Here is a 25,068-nt window from a genome sequence, read left to right on the forward strand (position 1 = left end):
TTCTTTCCCCTCCCGTCCAAAATTGAAAGACTAACCCAAAACTTTTACTTTTTCAGTAGCAACAAGTCTTAATGTTTATTAATATGCTACCAATATGATAATAAAATAATCAGGAAAAATGAAATAGAGTGGACATATTTATCAAACATGCTCAGAAATGCTTCTTGTTCAAAATGTATGCTTGAATACCTAAGCTTACTTCCTTCTATTAGAAAGGGGAAAAATGTTTAAATTTATAAAAAGTAACTAACTGCCCTTTAAGTGATATTAGGTACACAGTTACCTATAGATGTTAGCCCAATCTTATTTTTCTAACTCTTGAAACTGGAATTTAGCTAGTTGTGAACTTGGGAAAGTTAACATTCCATTATGATAATGACTAGTAAGCAAGGGGTCTTTATTTTAGTTTACTTAAAAAAATAGCTTAACCATCCAAAGGGAGGAAAAGAGCATGTTAATGTGCTTTATACACTACATAGGATTATGGTATGGCTTAGGGTAGTGCTTTTCATACTTTAGCAAACATAAGAATGACCTGAAATGGTTTTAAAATGCAAGTTCATGGCTTCTTTCCCCAGAGATTCTAAGCCAGTAAATTAAGATGGAGCTCCAGAATACGCAGCTGTAACACCCAATCTCACCCTCAGGTCACTGCTATAAAATTACAATTCAGAGGGGCACCTGGGTGGTTCAGTCTGACTTTGGCTCAGGTCATGATCTCACAGTTCGTGGGTTCAAGCCCCGCGTCAGGCTCTGTACTGACAGCCCAGAGCCTGGAGCATGCTTCCGATTCCGATTCTCCCTCTCTCTTTGTCTCTCTCCCGCTCTCTCGCTCTATCTCAAAAATAAACATTAAAAAAATTTTTTTAATTACAATTCAGACCATTCTTTGAGGAACACCAATTTAAGATGACAAATGCAGGTTTTATTGCATCTGAAACCATAGAAGCATCAGATAAAATGCCAATCTTAGACCATCTTTCAGATAGTTTATACTACTTGACAAGCAAGCCTTTAAAGGACTGCTGATAAGTTAAGGTTTATTCATTCCAAGCACTACTTTTCTCATCTTGGTCATTAAGATTTGGCCCGTTGCTTTTAGATTTTGTTGATGTTTAAAGGTGATGTGGACTTGAAATTATTTTTTAACTTTCAGTTGATTTTTACTATCTTTAAAGTTGCCATTTAATATTGTCTTATCTTAAAATACAAAGGAATCACAGGTATTTAACTGTTTCTCTTTGATTTCCAGGGAAGACGAGGAAAAACAGGTCCTCCAGGAAAACCAGGCCCCCCAGGACCGCCCGTGAGTAAACAGTAGGATGACTGTTCCTTAGAAGAGCCCTTATTTATCTGCGGGTTATTTTGCTCCCCTGTAGCCAATTTCTATCTTTCTACTGTTTAAAATGGTTATCCTCCTTACACCTCCCACCACCACACAAAGCATGAGGTAAGGAAGGCTAGTGACTGTACACCTCACCTACTTCTTTATTACATGGACAGGAACAATTGTACTGCGTGCATGAGCACCCTAAGGCAAGTCTTCAAGTAGATGAATCCTGATTGGAACTACCTACCTCCATCCCCTCAGTTTCTTAACATCCAGGCTGGTAGTAACTTAGATATCTGGGGAAGCATGTCCTCTTTTCTTGATACAGCTGTTTTATTAGTAGAATTTTGTGGAATGCTGTTGCAGAAGAAAGCTATAAAGATCTTCAAGCCAATTAGCGGATATTTTTCTTTATCACAAACCTCTAGAAATTGTATTCCATTCCTTGTGGTTCTGCCAACTCTTCAACCCATTACAGTCTGATTTGTGTCCAAGCTACTCCACGGACACTCTCTATAGTCACCAATAATCTCTGAGGCATGAGATTCCCTGGGCGCTTACCAGGCTTCATCTTATTTCACTGCTATACAGGAATTTACACTTGTGACTGCTGTCTTCTTGAAACTCCCGTTCTCTTGGTTTAGTGATGTTGATTTTTTTTCTCCTACCTCTCGGGCCATCCTCTTTTGTCTCCTTCATTAACTATGTACCCTCCTCTCCTATCTGTATGTTGCATGTGTTAAAGATTCCCAGTTTTTATTTCAACCCAGACATTCCTCTTGAGTTCCAGGCTCATACATTCCAACTTGCTCAGTATCTCCACTTGGAGGTCTCCTATGTATTACAAAAGTAGCCTGTCCCAAACTAAACTCTAGAAATATTTTTTTTCTCTCTCTCTCATCCTCCATATCCAAATCATGTCAATTCTATATACCAGTAGCTCATGAATCCATTTCCTCTTCTCTTTCCTCATTGCCACTGCCTTAGTTTAGGCCCCCGTCAGTTTGTATGTGTATTTTTGTAACCATCTCAGAGTGGGGGCTCTTTGCCTCTACCTTCTACAAGTGGAGTAATATTGGTAAATGAGGATTCAGACTATGTAACTCTTTGGCTTGAAATTCTAACAGCTTCTTCCTCCTTCTAGATAGATTCTGCATCTTCTGCATATCATTCTGGGTCCTTCTTAGTTTGCCCTTTACCTCTCTTTGCCTGTCCCCCTATGCCTTTCCTTCATTTTAACCACTGTGTAATCTTTCCTTACTATCTCACAAATGCCGTCCTTTGTGCAGGTTCTCCTGGAGGCCTAAGTAAGCTTCCCTCTGTCTTCATGACTCATGTCAACATCAGCTTTCCTGCATGGCCTTTGTCAGTGCTCTCATTATGTGAAGTGTCCTTTCCACAATCCTTGTAATCTTATACCTCCTGCCCTCATGTAGCACATGGCACATTGCTTCCTACTGTTGTTTTCTTTGTCTGTCTGCCTGCTGCACTGCAGGTTTTTTGAACTTCTATTTTATCACCACTGCCTAGCACAGTTTCTGTCATGGAGCATGTGGTTATTAATTATTATTAATTATTTAATGAATGAGTAAACAAATAGATATATTTTGTAGGTAAGAAAAAAACCCAGAATAGAAGTGGCTTTTTAAGGACCAGAACCACCCTTCACCACCACTAAAGGGCTCCAGACCTTAGGAATTTCCTAGGATGTGGTCATGTGCCAAAAAATGAACATGATTGCTGTCTTGTCATTGATTTCATTTTGTTCACTTTAGCCATTCAAGTGAATTGTTCTATAAGCAATATACTGGTGTTGCTGATTATAAAAGCAAGTTGGGAGGGTGGGGAATGGGAAGAGGCATAAATTGGGAGCCTGCAATCCATCCTTTAAAGGAATTAGCTTTGTTGTTTATATTCCAAATTTTCTGGCAAAACAGAGAACGCATTGTGAGATTTGCAGTAATTGTTTTGTGCTATGAAGAAGAAAAGCTGGTGAATGCTAACAGGCAAGATTAGACCTTCATGTAGCTTTGTCAACACATGATACTGCTTTTAAAACGGGATAATTGTTGTCTCAAAGAAGGAATTTGAATGATGAAGGCTTTTGTGACAAGCCTGCCAACTGTCTAGGAAGGAAGATTACCCCAAGTCATGGAATGAGTTCTCAACTACAGATCAACCAAGTTTACTAAAGAATTTAGAAGATTAAGAAATATGTGACTTTATGAAAGAATTTTTAATATTCAATATCACCAGTTTTAGTTTATTGCCAGAGTGGGGAAGAGAGGTACTTCTTTTATTTCAAGTTTTGGATTTAGAATTTAAACTCCGCTATGAGTCTGATACGGTGTTTGTTAAATCCTGAGTACACAGCTATTTAAAAGAAAAGTAGCTTATTATCTTTTGTAATATAACAAAATACTGATTATTATAAAATACTGCAATATACCAAGTACAAAAATAAAGAGAAAATCTATGTAAAAAAGAAAAGGTTTTTATTTATAGATCAGCTTTTGTTTTAAAAGAAAAAGTATAACATGGCTCATTTTCTGTTTAAGAAAGGTGGTTTATGGAAATTCTCTGTCTTTTTGATTCTGGGATAACTCCTCCAGTTGACTAGAATATCTTTTCTCTAATGCAAGTATTATCAAAACCTTACTTTGGGGTACAGTTTGTTTCACCTTTTGGATTTTTTGGAGTTGTTCAGATGGTAGGTTGAATGCGTAACCTGCACACCAGCACGCTGCGGAAACTCTCGTAAGGCACCTACTCACACTTCCAGGACTTAGCCAAGGGCAGCATTGAATAGGAAGGTAAAATAATAGGATCCTGGCATCTTTCAATGCTACCTTCATAGCATAGAGCAGATTTCAGCAAGAGGGCTGTTGTTTCCCAAGTGGTTAGAAATGAACAGAGTTCTTCAAAAGCAGTCCTTTCAAGATTATATTAATTCATATCTTAAGAAAATGAGCTTACGAAAAAAGCAACCTACCCCTAATTTTCATTGTTTCACAAATTCACAAACATTTATTTAAGGCCTCCCATGTACCCAGTACTCTGTTCGGAGCTGGGCTTGCAAATAGCAATACTATATTGTCCTTGCCTTCTGGGGATTCAAGTTTAGTTTACAGAAATGTGAACAAAGGGAAAGAATTAGAAAAGATAATGGTCGAGATGGTTTCCTTCAGGATTGACAACTGGAGCATAAAAATCAGGCCTTAAAAAAAGAAGGAATTCCTGCCAGTTACGACATGAATGAACTTGAAGGACATTATGCTAAGTGAAATAAGCCAGTGACAGAAGGACAAAGACTACATGATTCCACTTATATAACAGACTTAAAATGGCCAAACTCAGAGAAGCAGAGAACACAACAGTGGTTGCCGGGGGCTGGGGGAAATGAGAGTTGTTATTCAATGGGTATAAAGTTTCAGTTTTGCAAGATGAATAAGTTCTAGAGATCTGCTGTACAGCATCGTGCCTGTAGAGTATTGCGCACAGTATTGTACATTGAGAAGTTTGTCAAGAGCGTAGATCTCATGGTCGGTGTTCTTAACCACAAAACAACAACAACAACAACAACAACAACAACAACAACAAAAACTACCTAAGGGACACAAGGAAACTCTGGGAAGTGATATATTGATTACCTCAATTGTGGTGATAGTATCACAGGTGTTTTCATTTGTCCAAACTCATTAAATTGTACACATTAACTATGTTCAGTTCTTTTATATCCATTATACCTCAATAAAACTGTTGAAAAAAGAGATGAAAAGGAATTGTCCAGTAAAACAAATAGAGGGGAAGGAGAGAGCAAACTGAGTATTGCTGGAAGAGGAAATCAGCCTGAGCAAAAAGCACAGAGCACTGCAGCTCTGGGCAGCGAGGCAAGGCAGGCAGCCCACACACTTCTGAGACCCAGTGCACTAGGCCAGCACTGGCAAGTCAGGCCCTGGCAGGGTCCTGGTGAACCTCACATGAAGCTATGAAAATTCGTGAAGACTTCTAAGTGGGGAATCCCGTGGCCAGATTTCATTGATAAGGTCCCTTCTGAGGTGGCATGGTGGGCTTGGGTTGTTGAGAGGACACAGGATTCACTATGGCTATCATAGTATTTACTGTTTTTAAATTATCAGCAGAATATTTTTTAAAATCTCTGTTAGAATGCCCCATGGAGCTATTTGTTTTTTATTACAAGTTATATATAGCTTGAGAGATGTTCCCATTTATTTATGGACATATTTAGATCAAGATGTTGTTGTTTTTCATTTATTTGTCTTTAACAGCATTGTACCCTATGTGAAATGAGCCCTACTTCACAGCAGGAAGGAAGGTAATAAGAGAAAGAAGGAAAGGTTGGTCAAGACTAAAATCTTTCTAATTGAGATTGGGAGATGGTGTATGACTCACCCTAGTGGCTTGAACATGAGGTTCCTAAAGCACATGTTAGAATTTCTCATGACAATATGAAATATTTTTAAAATATTAATTTTGTCTCTCTTATCAACAATAATCAAACACTATGTAATATCCCTCAAGTGAGTGCATAGTATGTAATTTTAGCATATATGTTGGAGCAATTAGCCTTTAGAAAAGTTAGGCAGGAAAAACTATTCTGCTCAGTGTGATTGTCTAAAAAGAACCATGGAGGCATGGATCCTTTGATAACAAGCATACTTTGCTCAGTTTCTTCAAGAAAATGTTTTTCCCTTCGGGGTTTTAGAGATGTTCCCGAAATCAAAGATAATGTTGGTATTTAAAGGAATGTCAATGAAGATTTAAAAAAATAGAACTGAGAGAAATCTCTAATGGCTCGAAGCAACTCAAATAATTAAAACATTTAACCAATCCTTCTACTTGCAATTTTTTGTTCTGAAGCCAAATTTGTATTTTCTCACTTTCTTAAGAAGCATTTGTACCAAAAAGATAAGTTGTTTGCAAAGAATAATTTCCCACAACTTTCCATTTAGCATATAAAGGACAACCATTTTCCCCCTCGGAGAGTGTATTTCCTAGGGGGAAAAATGTAATAATGGAATATTTACTAAAAGTAGATCTATTGAACTACTGTTATTAAATTGTGTTTATGAATTGGTGTTTCATCGAAGTCATATATATTGCTCCAATTTAGTTCCCCATATTTAAAGTAATTTTTACTCTCTTTGGGGAAGATTTAGTTGAAATTTACACACATGTAATCTGCGTATAATAAGATTATTCTTAATAAAAATGCTTGTCATTGAGGAGCAACTAAACTGGATAACAGAGCTAGCCACAAGATGAACATATTTTTTGTAAAATATTAGTCCAATTTCCTGTTAACAGGCAGAGCCGATCTTACCTATGCAAAGGAAAAAGTTCTCAGATTCCCACAAGTAACTTCCACCATCTTGTTTTCAATGACTACTCTTCATTGGAGGCAAACCATTAAGTAGAGATGTCTTGGATTGATAATACCTGCAAATACACTATGCTTGAGAGCAGTTTTTCAGAGAAGAAGCATGAGAGCATTAAGTATCTCCCGGAGAAGGAAATAACACTAACTCCTGAGGAAACAGGTTCAAAAGAGAGGGATGGATCAGGAGAGTTTATTATAGCACTTGCTCTGCAGTAGGTACCCCATTGCCAATGCCTTATGTAATCCTCGTAACTATGGTGAGATGCAGAAACTATCCCATTTTGTAATAGGATAAAGGATGCTTAGAAATATCCAGTAATGTGCCCAAGATCACACAAGCCTAAGTTGGGGAGCCAGAAGTGAAACCCAGGAGCTGTTCTCTAAACCCACCTTTATTTTATTAGATCACAGGTGTGAAAGACAAGCTTCTAGTTTACAATTTGACTAGGATCAGCCTTACTTAAACATTATACACAGAACATGGTTTGATTTTCTTATGGTAATTCACAGCACTGCAGTGCCTCAGGACAGCAGGATAGTGTAAGAAGATAGTGAGGAACCCAGCCCTTCACACTAGTGTCCTCAGGCAATTCGCTTAACATTTCCTTGTCTCAGTTTCCTTTTCTGTAAATTTGAAATGATTGCACCTGCCTCATCAACTTCTCGCAGCTGCTGGGAGAAAGAAAAGCAGTGCCATGTATGTGAAGATCTTTCTTGTAAATGAAAAGCTCTAGCTATGTAACTGAGATACATTCCTATTATTCTGACCATCCATTCACACATATAGTATTGTAGACAGCAGAGATTATATTGGATCTGTAATTGAACCAACACATTTTTCCTTTTTACAAATTTCCCAAAATTCAGTTAACAAAAATGTGAATTTCTTTCATTGACTTGCTAAAGTAAAATATCCGTGCTCTACATACATATGGAATGCTTATTCTGTATATGTAAATCTACTCATGAAGAGATAGATGTGAAAGTTACTCACAGTCAGGTAATAATAACAACAGGGTCTAAGTATTCAGTGGTGTTTTTTCCCTTCTGATTTACAGCCTCTTCCTTGCTTGTGGGACTAGTTCATCCATGATCTGAGCTGTTGCATTTTATGAGTCGTGATGTTCCCTAAGTCTCAATTACTATCCTTCACACTCTAATAAAAATTTCTCTTATTCTTTAAAGCAAGTTATCTGCGTAGCGTAAGCAATGGAAAATAGTGGCCTGTGTTATGATAATGAGACTTGGAAAGTCGCAAGACTTGAAATGCCTTCATTTATTCAAAGTATTCTGGTTTTTAGTTCCTTTAGAAAAGAGAGGAAAGCAGCTGGAAATGAGGCGGAGCAGGAGGGAAAGCAGGAGAATTTAACTAATGAGCCATTAAAGGAAGTATGTATTAGCCCACCCATTTGACATTAACTTTGCTTCTCATTCATCATCACTGTAAAAGTGTTTATTAAAAACCACATTAATTTTAAAATGTGTTATTATTTCTTTCTGTTACAGGCAGGGCTCTTCATTCCCTTTCTTTTTTTTTCTGGCATTGTTTTTGTGCATTGTTTCATTATTGCAGTATGAGAATTGAGCAGTGGGCTCAAATGTGTCACATTTCAGTGCATAGCAATTTATGTTGAAAACAGAAATTCAAGGAATTTGTAACGTGGGGCAGCAGCTCCCTCTACTGTTTCCGCTGGAAAAACTATAAGCAAAGAAAGGCACTTCATAGCTCTTAAAGGATGTCCAAGCTATGGAATTTTTTGTTTGAGGCTTTAATATAAAGCTACATAATTTTCAAAATTATTTAAGGTATTTTTTTTGCAATTTATGCTTATCCTATACTTTAAATACAAATGCTATTTTATCCACCGTCACTTTCAATATGAACTTGACACTCCTGAAGTGAAAACCCTTAGCTCATGGATACCTAAAATGTCCATCTGTTGTAAAATGCTGATAAAACTCTACAGTGATCATTTTGTGGGAGCTGACTCCAATGAAATTCATGCTTCTTTTCTAAAACAACAATATGATTTAAAACAAATACAACCCATGTTGTTTCTGTTTTAGTTTTAACTTCAGTGTAGAAGAACTTCTTTTACCTTGAAAGCATGGGTCATTGCACGGTTTGAAGGTTATGATTATACTGCCTTATACAGAGTTAGAAGGGTAAATTAGGGTGTAATATTGAATTCATTTACTCAACAAATACTTACTGATCATCTATCACATGTGAGTCACTATTATAAACATTGAGCATACAGTAGTTTAAAAAAAATACATAGTGGGGTGCCTGGGTGGCTCAGTTGGTTAAGCATCCGACTTCAGCTCAGGTCATGATCTTGTAGTTCATGAGTTTGAGTCCTACGTCCGGCTCTGTGCTGACAGCTCAGAGTCTGGACACAGAGCCTGGAGCCTCCTTCGGATTTTGTCCCCACTCTCTGCCCCTCCCCCGCTCGCGCCTTGTCTGTCTCTCTCTCAAAAATAAACAAACATTTTAAAAAATTTTTTTAAATAAAAAATACATAGCAACAAACTAACAAGCTGCAGACAAGCTCTCCCTTCAGTAACTTACACTCTGTTGTGTGTTGGGGATAGTTATGGTTAATAAGCAAGTCAACAGATAGACAAAAACATTTCAGTTTAGCATGAGGTGATACAGGGGAACAAACTGGGCAATATGAGAGTGATTGGGGAGAAAGTTGTTACTCTAGTTAAAATGGTCAAGATGGCATCTCTGAGCATTTAGATGATGTTACTTGAGAAGAAGCATCCCATTTGAGGGTCAGAGCAAGAGCTATCCAACTAGAAAGATCAGGAATTCAAACGTGGGAAAGAGCTTGATGTATTTAATAAACATAAAGGAGCTAAGAGAAAAATAGTGCCAGAAAAGGTTTTGGAGCTGAATGGCTTTTAACATGTAGGGCCTTATGAGGGTGGAAGCAGGTGTGTGGGATGGGGGTGGTAACGAGTGGCAAGGAAAATAGCCAGTCACATCTCACTTTTGTAAGTCTTGGGATGGCATTTTTATCTGAGGTGATTAGATTTTTATTTGGATCTGATAAAATTACTTTTTCTACTGATAATTCTAGAGGTAACATCATTTTTAGCACATCATTTTTAGTCTTTGCATAGCCTGGGAATAGAGTTGTTTGCTGAGAGAAAACAAGAAAACTGACCAACTTCACATTAGCCCATTTAATTTCAGTCTTGCCTGAATCCAGTAGATACCATGTCTTTCATTAAAGATGGAGACTCTCTTCACATTTAAGTCAGTCTTTCTTTTTCTCCACAACTAGACCTGATGCTTCTTTTGTGCTAGTTTTTGGGTTGGGTCAGATGAGTAATCACAGCAATGAAAATATATGCCCTCAAAACACCATGGTCCTAATGGCTTTCTGCACCTGTACCCCATTATCCATCACTACCCCCAATTTTTAAATCTTCCATCTCCAACTTTATCAACTGTGTCCCAAGAACTCAAGGTACAAAGTTATTGTTTCCAGCATATAGCAAGGCGCACCTCTAAAACGTATTAGTACCCCAAATTCTGGACTACCGAATAAAGTGGGTGACAAGAACTGTCTGATTTAAAACATTTAATTTCTGGTTAAAACACCCTATATGTGACTATGTACATTTTGAGGCTCATCATGTCTAAATGGGAATCCAGTTCATATTCTTAACATCCCTTTAAAAAACCTTGAACTGATCAGGGTTTTATCATATGTCTCAGTTTTCCTTTCAGCAAAGAACCTAAGTCTCTTTGGTCTATTAAATGGCTAAAGGCCATGTACTATAATGATAATCTCTTCAGAGAAAATGAACCTAACCATTTATTTGAGTCAATGGGAATAGTAATTTCACTTCTTAATAAAAATAAGATGACTTCCTCAGATTTAAAAATAAAGACACATAAGACTTACAAAATAGAGACAGACATGGCCAGTTAATCATTTTCATTACCACTTGTCCCCCACTGGGGTCATGGTCCCAGACAAAACAGCTGTTGCCACATTGCTAAAATTCCAGTATCACCTTGTGTGGCCACAGATTACATAGACTTGCATGTGAGGCAGCTGGGGGTTTCAGGTTGAGAATTTGAAAACTAGCACTTGGGCTCAATTGCACAATTACTTCTCTTTTTCTGTCCATATGAACAGCAACAGTAGGACAGTATTAGCCACTTTCTGACTTCCTAAGTTTTTTACTAATGACACCTACACTCTGGAGGAAAAGGATTGTACCTTCTTATAGCCACTGACTTTTCTCGTCTTGGATCATGTTATTGAACCAACTATTAAGACTTCTGAATTGACAGGCATTATGTATTGCAATGATGGGACAAAATATGTGATATCCTTGATATATGGTCACTAAACTGGTTATTAGGTGGGCCAGTACATAGATTAAGCACCATTTCTTTGTGGTAGATAAACGCTAAGGTTTTAATAAATCTGATTGTCCGTTGAGAGAGATTCAGAATGGGAGACTTGTTTCCTGAATAATCTTACGTTTGTATTTGATGATATCATTTCCAAAATCATCTCCATAAAGTATTTAATTTTACCACAGTATGACTCTGTGAGGTAGGCAAGAAAAGATTATCTCCATTTTAACCATAAGAAAACTCCAGGCCTTGAGAAATAGGGGCTTACCTAACTCCATGCAGTCAGTTTTCTCTGCACAGCTACTACTAGTAGAAAACTGTTTGGATCAAAAGTGATTAGAGAAGCAACAAATTTTCATTATTTATCTGGGGGATCTGAAACATGGAAGGAAATATTATAGAAAATTAGACTTGAAGGGCCTTCAGCTATATCTGTAATTTCATTAAAAAGTAAAAAGATCTGAAGCAAATACAGCAAATGGTTAGAATCTAACAACATTGGGTTGTGGATTCATGTTATTTTCTATACTTTTCAGCATGCTTGAAATATCCCAAATTTATTGTAGGAAACAGGAAAAACATCCTACGGGCTAGGTTAATGTCAGGGTAATATCACCAATAACTTCCCTGGCGTAAAGTGTCAGCATCTTCTCTTTTGCCTGAAATCCTTTGGAGGGGCTGTTTTAAAAATAAAATCATTAAGTATTTTTTTCTAGAATTTAACTGAATGTACCCTTTGTAACCATGGTATTCAGTTAAGCCAAAAATCATCATTTGCAGATTTATCATTACTACAACCTATAGATCAGAGAGAATCCTTGATGTCACACATTCGAGTTGAAATTGGAGACTATAATCACACCAAAATGGAACCTACAGATTGTTCATTTTGCTTCTTGCCAGACTGTCTAGAATGTCCCCAACTATTCGGATTTTGCACGAGCTCTCGGCCGCTGTGTAACTTGGCAGTGTATAAGCCAGTGCCATCAGCCTGGTTATCTTAAGTCCCAAGCACTTTGCCTGGAAATCACATTTTCTCTGCACAGGAAGTGTTGTCATTCTACCAACATTTTTAAAGAGAGTAAGTGTTATCACTTTATTACAGTAAACGAAAGCTCAAAGCATTGATAAGTGCAGGCTGTGTAAGCCAGATTCCCTTCTGGTTTAGGGGCTTATGGGGAGATTCCCGAGGTCACACAAGGGGGTGGAGGCACAACTTGTTCTCCAAGTATGGTTTTTGTTGGTGGTGAGCTTTGGGGGACGCCACTGGATATAAGTAATTTGTTTCACACACCTCCATTCTTACTAGTTTTCATATCCCTGTGGTTTTTATCACCTTGTGCTGGGTCAGTGATGTTGTTCCTGTGGGTGGCAAGCCACTCTCAAGATTCCTGCTGCTCCTGATATTGCAGGGAGCTGACAAATGATATTTTTCCTTTTGCAGGACATACTGCAGAGAGATGAGTATGAAACATTTTATGGATGGATAAGCAGAATAGCAGTGTTAGGGGAGGAATCATTATTTTTCTAACCATTATGCTACAGAAATCAGTCAAAAATGTCCCAGATTATCAACAATGCAGCGGGTTTTATACCAATTAGATTGATTTGTTTCACTGTATCAGGAAAAATAAGCTCCTTGGAAAACGATTTTTGTCTCCCTTGGAAAATAAAGTGTTAAAAACTTATGAGCTTCATAGCATAATTTAGAAAATCTGCTTTTATGAAATGGGTTAATTATACCCATTGAGCGCATTCACTGTCACAGTCTCACCCTCCCACTCTTGTTCCAAAATGACAAGTAAAACCAGGGACTGTGCAGTTTTGGAAAACAATCAGGTCACATATTGAGTATTTTGCTTATTCATACAACCATAAACTGCCTATGCTTGAGTTCCCTCAATTACACAGCTCAGTATGCAGGCCAGAAGAGACAAGCCCAGCTCAAGTGAGCACTTCCTGGAATACACAGAGGAATGAGTTTGAAAAATGTCCAAAGTGGCAGATGTGAAAAATTCCCATTCAAGATCCAGAAGCTGCTTTTGCTGCAATTCCTCACCTGTTATTCGCACTGTTTCTGAACTTCTGAACCAGGGATGCTGGCAATATCTTGGATTGAGACACTTAAAAGCTATTGATCTTTCAAAGTATGGTGCAGGTATATGCCACTGTGGTGGGGGAAACTGGCTGAGGCAAGAGTAGATCATGGATCACAGTGTTGCTCAGGATTTCCAGAGATTCACCAAGAATGAATGTGTGGCTGCTGGCTTCTAACAGAAGTGTTATTTTTGTTAGAGGAGGTCCTCAAAAGATGTCCTTGATGAAGTGAATTGTTGTGTCACTTAAATCCTTTAGATTTCGAGAATGCTAATACACAGATTTCTCTTCCACAACAAATACAATAGCACTATTGTAGTTTTATTTGAAGGGTATTTCATTTTCTCTACTAAGTGTGACAACTTTCCATGACTGTTCTTCAGTGCAATTTCACGCTCATAAGAATTTCAGCCTCCCAAGCAGTATTACTCTCCTGGTTGGTGTTTTTCCACTAATTACAATCATTTTTTAATTTTTCCTTTTCTTCTATCATCTCATAAATACTAGGACTCTTTACCCCTCATTTGGTGTCATTTGAATTTCAAAACTTATTTAAGGGGTGCCTGGATGACTCAGTCCCTTAAGTTTCCGACTTGATTTCAGCTCAGGTCATGATCTTATCATTCTTGAGATCGACCCCAAGTCCCTGTCAGGCTCTGGGCTGACAGCACAGAGCCTGCTTGGGACTCTCTCTCCCTCTGTCTCTGCCCCTCCTCTGCTTGTACTTCCACTCTCCTAAAATAAATAAATAAACGTTTTTAAAAAGTTATTTAAGATGCTGATCACCATTGCCAACTGCCCCCCCCCCCCCCCCCCCCAGAAATCATCCTCTCTTTCTCTCTCTGTAATCTAAGCCCTCCATGATTTTAACATTTCTTGTGTCTACATGAGGTTCCTCTCTCTTCTCCTTATGCTTCTTCCAGTCAGGTCACTTTCCTCTTGATCTCTTCTTGGCATCCAAATCTTAGAAAATATGTGTCTACACCATGTCTCATAGCTCTGTTTGTCTGTTTGCTTGGCCCTTACTGATTCTGTATCTCATTAAGAGATTCTGTGAAGTTTTATCATTGAATTCCCTACTTGATTCTTTTAACCAGCTTTAAGATAATTGAGATTTTATTTTCCTATCTGGCATCCCTCTCACTGTGAAGCAGATAAAGGAAAGAGTTAAAATTTCAAAGCTATGAGGTCAGGCTGACCTCAGCTTCAGCTGCTACCATTTCTGAAGTGAAAGTGTTGATACCTTCCCCAATTCATGCATTATCATTCTCATATAACGTTTTCTTCTATCTGCTTTGCTCCTCTCCTGTTTTTCTCTGTTCAGGTCTTTACAGAGTAAACTTCATTTAAGAATGTTAATCTAAGTATATTCATTGACATATTCATCATCCAAAAAAAAAAAAAAAACTCAGTATATTCAATATTCAGTGTGGATGAAAACATCTATTTCAGGATGAGGGCACTTTCAATTTCATGATTGTGTCTTTGTGTATTGGCCAAACAAATGAAATATGTCCTGCTTAGCTTGAAACCAGAATTTTACCTGAGCTTATTCTCACGGAGTCCTCACCTCTTACAGTCAAATTTAATACTAAGACTTAATTCAAAAGAAGTAACTCCATTTCTCAGAACCATGTGCCAGAAACGAAGAGGCCTGGGCTGATGGTGGTATAAACAAGAATTGGCCTTCGAGATTCTCATCCTCTCTCTTCTGTCTCCCTTTGTCTTTTGGCCCTATCTTCTCCTGTCCCTACTCCCCACATACCATCCCTTTACTCCTCCCCTTCTCTGCCCCATTCAACTTGCTCTCAAGAAATATTTAATAAATGATTCATAAGAATATATTAGAATGGAACAACTCTTAGACTTGGTTCTACCATTTGCTTATTGTGTGATATAGGGGAAAATCTCTGTTTTTTTCATCTTACGAAGAATATAATAATACCCACTTCAGTTATTATAAAAATCAAATAAGATAGTGTGTTTTGCAATCACATTACCCTGCCATCCAAGAAAATACATGAAAACAAATTTAAAATTATACAGAGTTGGGAGTGCCTGGATGGCTCAATCCGTTAAGCATATGGCTGTGGGTTTCAGCTCAGGTCATGATCTCAAAAGTTTGTGAGTTTGAACCGTGTGTCAGACTCTGTGCTGACAGTGCGGAGCCTGCTTGGGATCCTCTGTCTCCTTCTCTCTGCTCCTGCCCTGCTCATGATCTCTTTTTTTTTTTTCTTTTTTCTTTTCTTTATTTATTTTTAATTTCTTTATTTCCCTGGATTTCTTTATTTATTTTTCTTTCTTTCTTTATTTTTAATTTATATCCAAATTAGTTAGCATAGAGTGCAACAATGATTTCAGGGTTAGAGTCCTTAATGCCCCTTACCCATTTAGCCCATCCCCCCCTCCCACAACCCCTCCAGTAACCCTCTCTTTGTTCTCCATATTTAAGAGTCATGCCCTGCTCAGAATCTCTTAATCTCTCTCTCTCAAAACAAATAAATACACTTTAAAAAAAGGAATTATACAAAGTTATATATATGAAGCATTAGTATTACATCTCCCAGGAACATTTGCATTTGAGCTGGTGATAAAACCAAACAAATAAATTAAACTTTCAGGGGCACCTGGGTGGCTCAGTCAGTTAAGCATCCGACTTCGGCTCAGGTCATGATCTCATAACATGTGAGTTCAAACCCTGTGTCAGGCTCTGCACTGACAGCTCAAAGCCTGGAGCCTGCTTCCTATTCAGTGTCTTCCTCTCTCTCTGTCCCTCCTCCACTCACACTCTGTCTCTGTCTCTCAAAAATAAATAAACATTAAAAAATTTTAATAAAATAAAATAAATCATACTTTCTCTATGCAGTTTTAGGCATAAACCAGAAAGAAGGTGACATATTTTCACCAATAGGGGCTCCTCTCCAGGTCCTTGAATTTTACCTACTACATACTGTCTGGCTACATTTCCATTGTAATCCTAAAAAGGAGAGCTTGAGATATCTATGTTGAAATGTAAATCTTCTCCTGGCTTCAGAAATCATTATTTTGTAGTTTGAGAGTTTTCAGCAATTTTGAGCCATGGGGGCTGGGAGTGTTGATATCTACTTAGTCACTAAAAATTTGTAGCAGAAGCATAGCATTTTCAGAAAACTAATCCATTATAAAATTACAACCGTTTAACTTACATAATTAAATCCTGAGGGACAATGAAAAAAATTTCATTTAGAGCAAATATTTAAGATAAAAAAAAGGTTCTGTGTTTAAAAGAAAGAATTGATTTCCCAAATATTTTCTATCTAAAGAGTATTATTGATTTTTCTCTCAGAGTTAGGACACAACTTTCTATGTTGTAATTTTGCTCAAAAATCCATCCATAAGCTTTTTTCTACTTAACTAGAGCTCACTGCAGCTTTGTTTTCAATTATTTAGCCATATTCTTAGATTAATCTAAATCTGTTGGCCCTGTATTCTAGGAGTTTGGAAGCAGCAAGACTTCTGCTAGTTTTGCTACCATTTCTGACTGAAACCAAAACCAACAAGCAAGAAGTTAGCTTTCCCCTCAAATTTTTTTCTTGTAGAAATAACAATTCTTTTTTTTGTATCTTTCCAAAATTTTATTTGAGAGAGAAAGTGCATGCATGCCAGAGAAGGGGCAGAGGGAAGGGGAGAGAGAGAATCCTAAGCAGGCTCCACACTCAGCATGGAGCCCAACATGGGGCTTAATTCCACGACCCTGGGATCATTACCTGAGCCAAAATCAAGTCAAGCACTCAACCGACTGAGCCACCCAGGCACCCCTCTTGTAGAAATAATAATTCTATTGAGTTCGGCAAACCTTTGTGAGGAGGGGAAAGGTACTATGTACCACATCTCGAGTTATAATCAGATTAAAAAAAGGTTAAAACTCCTTGTTTCATTCCAACTGGAAAGACAGTGTACCAAAGCCCACATAATCAGTGTAAATATGCTTTATATATACTAGGTTATATATGATATTATAGATGGAACTATATAAGAGAAAACCTTAGCTTTTCCAGCGACTACTATATATTGAAATATGCTTCATTTTACCATTCCTATGAATAACTTTAGGCTTCCTAATTATATTTTTTTTAACCAAAGGAAAAATAATTACTGTTCTCTTCTTTTTCTACCAGCCATTAGAAACTGAAAATATTTCTTGAAAATTAGCCCAAATGACTTTCAATAACAAACCTTCAATCTGTTCTTACTGCAAAGCTATTTTTTAGCATGTTTTGAAGAGAGTTGACTAGTACAGCTTTCTTCACAGAGGTTTTGGTATTTCAAAGGTTGCAACTGAAATTAATTGGAAACCCACAGGGCCAGAAGGCAGTTTTGTATAACCTGAAAATATGTATTTGTGAATCCTGAAAGGAGTCCTTAATAAGAGATTGAACAGCAATGGTGCATGGAGATAAGTGGCACCCAGATGGCTCAAGGAGGCTTAGTCAGCAGTTAGGAAAAACTAAGGGATGCTTTTAGAGAAAAGGAAAACAGGAAAATGGTTCAGAGAGGAAGATCGGAGAGGAGGTAGAGTAACTGTGGAATCATAGAGATTTTGATTCAGAATACTAGGGTGTGATAAAGCTGAATCAAGAGGTCTTAGCCCTGACTTGCATAGAGATCTTACACCAAAGACCAGGGAAGGGGACTGGGAGAGGGGCGGGGGAGGCGCGTGGGGAGGCAAAAGTAGAGTTCTTTGACCTCTGTGTACTACATGAACTGAAAAGTGAAAGTACAGCCAAGACCAAGTCTGAAGAGTATGGTTTTTAACACACTATTCTTCCTATCTTTTAAACTTTGGGAATCTGCAGCCAAAACTAAAATCTACAAAGAGGATGATAATACAAATAGCTCATCATTTTCACACCATGCATTTGATGACACTGGTTTCAGACATCATGATGCTTCATGATGCTTTTCTGTTTTCCACCTCTAGCAAGATTGTAGAAAACAAAACAAAACTCAATGGTATAAATGATTGCTGAGAGTATATACTCCCAAATTAACTGCAGCATCAATTCACTTCACACCAGGTATGGTTCTTTGCAGTAGGAAACAACATCAGGATCTCTACCCATACCAGGTTTATGGACCTCTCAGATAATTACACATGGGCCCAGTTGGGTTCTGAACAAGTGTGTCTCCCTGGAATTCATGAGCATTTTAAAGCTACTCTGTAATTGTATACTCATCACATTAACCAAGATGTCCTATGTCTCCCAACCCAATACAGGCAGAGTGAAGCAGAGCTGCCTAAAAGACAGACAGACATCGTAAAGGCATGATTTCTGTATGCCTACATGTAGGCTACTATCACGAGCAAGATATTGGGACATTTTTTTCTTTCCATAATCCTTCAACTGTTTTTCCTAGTGGAGTTGCTTGTTAGCCAAGGCTTATGTGCCCTCCATAGCTAGCTTCCATTCTCCACTGGGCCTGGGTCATCTAAGCAACTCCTTGATGAGTCCTCATAAATGCAGACCTCAGAGAAAGTGACCTCTCAAGTGGAGCATCTACTAACACCATGTGGTGCCGGGAGACCTGTCACTTACCACAAGTCTTTAACGTCTCCTTCCTCAGAGTTGATTGATAGTCTGTAAGACTGACAGCTCTTACTAAACTTGGAAACAAATGTCTTGTTGGATCTTCGCCAGCCATGCATTGTACCAGAATAGAAAATAGGAAAATAGCACATCTCTTGGGGATGTGGCTCCAGAACAGCCAGTTCCAAGACCCCACGGTCTATGTTGGTCTTCCAACAATAAACAGAGTTGCTCTCCACGTTTATATGCATAGTGTTTCTCTGTAGTCGCTGTCCCCACACTGAGGTGGTTTCTTTTTGCCAGTTTCAGAACAACCCAGTAAGCCATTGCCACGCTGACTGCAATCAGGTCAGAGGTAGACTGCCTGAGGACTCTATACTGGAGTCTTCTTTCAGTCACCTCACAGTTTCTTTAGCCCTCAGGGAGAATTTGTGTAAAGTATTGCCTTCAGGGTAGACTGTTAACTGGAAATCTCTGTTACGTTAAACCTGGAATCTGTGATACCCAGTGTATCCTCCTGACTAAAAGAACAAGAAAGAAAATGTCACCATAAATGCTCATCAGCAGATAAGGTAGTAGAGCCTAAAACTTTAGACTGACCCCATTTGGAGCACTACTTTGTGGATATGACATTTTATGGCAAGAATAGAACATATAAAATTGTGGAAGTAATTTTTATAGGTTTATTAATGCTGTGTATATCTGAATAATATTTTTCAAGCTTTTCTATTGGCCAGAGTCTCTGTTCAGTGAGTTGTGCTCTTGATTTTGTTTTAAGAGGGAGGAGCAGTGCAGAGCCCTCCTGCCCTGCCCCTAGTGGTGTGCTCAACAGCAAGATCAGGATCCTGGATAAGGAATATTTTCTGGGTTTATGTAACACAGCTATACACTGTGAGGACATAACCAGTCTGTAAAAGATCAGACCTGATTCTCACCCATTTTTTTCTTTTCTTTTTTTTTAATTTTTTTAATGTTTATTTATCTTTGAAAGATAGAAAGAGAGTGAGTGGGAGAGGGACAGAGAGAGAGGGAGACAGAATCCAAAGCAGGCTCCAGGCTCTGAGCTGTCAGCACAGAGCCCAATGAAAGGCTCAGACTTGTGAACCGTGAGATCATGACCTGAGCAGAAGCCAGACGCTCAACCCACTGGGCCACCCAGGTGCCCCTCACCCAATTTTTTCCATCCTGTTATTTTTACTATTCTCATCCATGCTTCTACCTGTTCTGTGCCATGTAACCCCTACCATGCTGTTCACTCTCCTGTTTATTTTTCCTTCCTTATTTTTGTCTTCCAGAGCCCCCTTTATGAAGTGCCCCACTTCTTATATCCTTTGACCACCCCCTCTCCCAACCTCTGCAAACAAAGATCAGATGCATTTCGAGTATAGCTGTGGGTTGAGAGGAATTGGGGGGAATATTTAGGCATAATATCCCTATCATGGGTTGCAAGAATGTATCAAGATAGTGGGAGATGCAAAGAATAGAGGGGCCTCCTTCATCTACCTGGTGGGACTACATCTAAAGACAAAGTGCTTCTGTCTTCCCCTCCTGCCCTAATCACAGCGTGGGCTCACAAGAAGTGCTAAATACAAGTTCTGTTGATTTTTTTTTCAATTTCTGTATGTTAAGTAGAACATAGAAGAGTGATCACCCATGTACTCTGGGGCACAGTTAACATGATTGAAAAAAATTACTACCAAAATTATTTTAGGCTGAGAGTCTGCTTTCAAGTTAAGATAGGAGAGTAGATGAGAACTGAGTTTGGGTCCAGCTGCCTATGTTAAATAGTAGCCCTGCCACTTAGCAGTGGTGTGACCTTGGGCCAGTTAACAATTTCTAACCCTCCATTTCTGTATCTGTGAATTGGAAATAATGATGGTAGGTACCTCTCAGTGTCACTGTAGGGATTAAATGAGTTAATGCACATAAAATGTCTGGTATAATGCCTGGCCCAGAGTAAATCCTATATCAGTGTTTGCTATTCTTATTTGATTGATTCTTCTGCTCTATTTGAGAGACTGTATTATTCTGCTATATTTGGGATCACTAATTATTAATACATTCAATGAGGATGAATGTGTATGAAGCTAAATTTACCCACCACATAACTGATTGGTGGGTATCTAATTGGCCATATTATCGACACACAATCAACATTCACCAAATGCCTACTATGCATATACCCATATGCTACCTGTTGATGCTGCTACATATGGTATCTAACATTTCCCCTTGCCTCATTATGTAGCTGCAGAAGGATCAATGTGTAAAGAATCTCATCTTCCCTGATTTTCAGAATGAGTGTTTAGTTTGCATCTTCTAGGCTAGAAACTTTCTTACAACTCCCAACCCAATTTTCCCTTCCCTCATTACTTCATCTGGCTGACCTAGAATACACAAAGCTGGCTGATAGAAAAAGAACGTGAAAAAAATATAGTGCCATGAGAATTCTTTTCTGACATTAGCTCTGTTTTTATTTCAGCAAGGTAACAGCATCGTTTGTCTTTCCAATCATACTCAGCTCTGTTACTCGTGAGGCCTATTATTTTCTCAAGAGTTATATCAACCTGCTTGCAGACATCCATCATTACATCTTTGTGTCTTCTGTATTTAGTGACACAATACAAAGGTTCCACATTAGGAGAGATCTTCAGACACAAGCTGTTCATAAGGAATACCAGTCATAAATGTTAACTGATATTAATTTTTTTAATATACTTAAGGTGTTACCTATATCAGTGAGGACAGCTAGTAATTGTTCCTTAAGATTTTCTTCAGTTTTCAAAGTTTTTAATTCCTTTTTAAAGAAAATAATTTTTGTATAACAGTGATGTTCGATTTGCTCACCCTTAATTTTTCTTTGTATTATCTTCTGAGGTAAAATGTAAAGAACTTTGCCTCTGAAATATTTTCTCTCCTCTGAGGAGTTTTCGAGGTCTAGATGAAATATGCAGCCTCTTTTCTGACATTGCTGACTCTCTCTTGGCTTGAACCACTTGATTTAAAATAATGCTAAGCTTTGTATTTTCTTATGGCTCTCTCTCCCCAAAATGTAATCCCTGAAAACTCAGAGACTCTTCTCTTTTTCTCTATCTGGAATTTTTAGGGACAGACAGATGTCTTCTTCCCTGTCTACCCAAAGCTCAGCATAGTGCTTGGTGAACATTCCATGTCAGCTGAAAACCACAAGCATTTCAATATCTTAAGTCTGAGGTTTTTGAACAGACATCTTTTTCTGCCCTGAATGTCCATGTGCAGCCATTTTCACTCAACTAATTGAGACGGATAAAGTAATAGAAAAAATATTTTCCCCTATTTTCTAAGTTAACACATGGGCACACATTTCTATAATATATTGATCAAAGCCCTGTGATAAGTGTCAAAAATAAACTGAAGCTACTACCTCTTCCCTGGAGGAGTTTTATGGGTGCGATATTTTTAAATAAAGAATGTGCTGATGGCTGACCTTCTGGTAAAATGTTACACGTTCCCACTTAGGACCCCTCTTTGGATTCATGCAGGATTTAACCTAGAGATACCTTTAGAAACCTGAAAAGCTAATGCCCTTGTAATTCTCTATTAATTAGAATATTTGACTAAACACGCTCTTCCTTTTTTCTGAACTGGAAGATTCCGAGAATTCTTAGACACATTCTTTAAATTCACATTGTTCTGGTGTTTACATATTTATCTTTGATTTATTTCTAATACAGGGACCTCCTGGAATACAAGGAGTACAACAGACTCTTGGATATCATAACAATGTATGTATGGCTTCTTTTTTTTCACATCTTATACACACAGAGATTTTATGTGGTCATGTATTTGGAAAAAGAAAACATTAATTCCTAAGTGTTCAGACTTTGAAACATAATCGCATGTAGTTAATATCTTTCTGCACTGAAAGTATGTTTCAAAAAAATGTATTTTACTCAGCATCTTTTTACAAAACCAGGATATTATTTTTATAAATTAAAAAAAATTACTTCAAAGTTTGCAAAACGTCATGCAAAAAACTAATGCAAAAACCATGTTTCACCATCTATACTGCCATATGTCCAGTTTCTCTCGGGGTAGAAATAGATTGTTTGCTGCCTTGAAGCTTGAGGAGCACAGTAGGTGATGGATTTCTCATCAAAACCAATCACTGCTATGCTAAAACCTCAAGCAAACTTTACATACCATAGGCCAAGACTAGGAGTCTCCCACCTTTCAGGGAGGAGCCACTTTTAATGGGAGCCACTTCCCCAAGGTTTTTAAATTGCAATCAAGATAGATGGAATATTGACCTGGTGGTACCTGAGTAGCAGAAGGTAAGACAGTTTTACTTTCTGTTTTCCAAGGAAACACAACGGAGAGGAAAAAAGTGGGTGCTGGCAATGACATAAGACCCAGAGACCTAAGTGAAACCATTGATTGACTCCTCATTTAATAATAAGTATTTGAGGTCCGATCACTCAGAGTGAGGCATTCTATTCACTGACTAGGATCCCTTCTAAACCTGATAGCTTATTGTTGATACTTTGTGGTGAATAATTGTGCCCCTATACAAAAACAAATTCAGGGATACCCCCCTTTCTGTCTCTCCTCTATGTTCTTGCTTTCCCTTTTTATAAATTCCTCTGACTGCTGTCATTCTTCTCTGTTTAGAAATCTCAGAGAGATGCTATGTGCCAGCAAAGGCCCTGAAGATAGCAGGTGCTCAGAAAAATGTTTATTAAATGATGAGCTAATGAGTTTTAAAAATCCCAATTCTTCTTTGATCAGATTGCACTCAACATAAAGACTGTGGAAAGTGTGGAAGGCTTGTTACACTTCCTAAGTGATCCTGTCTTATATTTTCTCATTTACTTAGGTTTCCTAGGGAGTATTCTACTAGGAAGGATGTTTGGGGTATATTTCATGATTCTTTATTAAACATTTTTCTGAATAGATCTATACCGGCTTTTTTAAAACATTAGGGCTTGGAACAAGTGGGAAAAAAAGTGAAGCGTGTCTAAAATTAATCAGTTAAAGTACAATGCTTTTGTGTAATGACATCTAGTGTCACAAAACAGGATTTATCATAAATATTTCAAAATAATGAGAATGAGTTGGCTCTGATGTCACAGTGTCAGCTAGAAAAACTTAAAGAGCACACTCTATTACTATCACCTTTGGTATAAAATTTACCAAGTTGCTACTCAGCTACTTAAATATTTGCTATCCCTTGCAAAACTTTTAAAGTTCATATCTTCACAGGTCTCCCAACACTACTTCTATATATAGTTTATCTTGCCGATGAGTCAGTTTTTCCCCTTAAATGAAGACATATGAAGCATTTATATTTTAGTATAAAGTTGAGAATGTAAATTTTTAACTTGAAGGTTATATTTCAAAAAAAAAAGGGGGGGAAGGGGGGGCTGACCAAAGCAGGCAAGTGGAGAATCTTGCTAGTAGCAAACTTTGTAGTACTTTGAAGTTAGCTATTGTCTGGCCCAAAATAACTCCAGCTATGTCTCCTTATTGCCTTTACAGGACTGAGGTTCACAAGTATTTAGTCCACAAGTGCTCAAAATGTGGCTTTGAAGCTGGAGCCTTCCTGGTTAGAGAGGAGAGACCATAGCTTTTCTTCCCCCAAATGACGCACTATAGCCACTTAGCATCAAAAGACTTTAGACCCATCTGAGATTTAATGGAAGGTAGCTTCCCAAAGACTTTACTCTGTTTCACTCTGAGAGTAGTTAGTTAGGGCTGTTAGATGAGCCCCACCAGAATGGTTGGAGGAGGTAGGGCCCACGTTCTCAGTACCTACACTGACCAGTATTTCTGGATGGTAACCACTTCATCCCCACCCACAGCTTCACAAAGGAAAGGGCCAAGTGTGCCATGAGCAGCGAGATGCGTGTTTTCATTTAGCAGTGACTTCACCCACCTGCCCCATCTGTTTTGGATACTGAGGTGGTTTCATTTTGCATTTCATTGCATGCCTGGTGGTCTGGCTGTAGCTTGGGAGAGAGAGAGAGGCACATAAATGAAACTTTCTTAGATATTAAATAATGGACCATGTATTGAGACATATAAAGTAACATTCCAAGGTTAAAATAATCGTCCCTTTTAAATTGGCATTGATTTATGTAATGTCTGCACTTGAGCTCTGGACCTCAGCAACTCAGCTCCCAGTTGTGCAGCCTGGAATCTGCTGAAGCAGCCACCTGTGGGAGGACAAGCAGCAGGTGACTCAGACACACCTCCTCCCCATTCTAACTTGAAGAGCCCACAGTCCCAGGAATCCTCAAAGGCAAGG

The 25,068-nt window shown here is 38.2% G+C and overlaps 1 protein-coding gene across 3 annotated transcripts in view; it reads left to right on the top strand.

Annotated features, from left to right (window-relative positions):
• Window positions 1-25,068, top strand: part of COL19A1 (collagen type XIX alpha 1 chain) — a 380,294-nt gene that overhangs the window by 233,541 nt on the left and 121,685 nt on the right. For all 3 annotated transcript variants that reach the window (XM_042939135.1, XM_042939134.1, XM_042939133.1), the window contains 2 exons: window positions 1,253-1,306; window positions 22,496-22,546. In XM_042939135.1, coding sequence (XP_042795069.1) covers window positions 1,253-1,306; window positions 22,496-22,546 — 105 coding nt within the window. The remainder of the gene's footprint in view (window positions 1-1,252; window positions 1,307-22,495; window positions 22,547-25,068) is intronic.

Source organism: Panthera leo, chromosome B2 (genome assembly GCF_018350215.1).
Source record: "Panthera leo isolate Ple1 chromosome B2, P.leo_Ple1_pat1.1, whole genome shotgun sequence".
NCBI lineage: Eukaryota > Metazoa > Chordata > Mammalia > Carnivora > Felidae > Panthera > Panthera leo.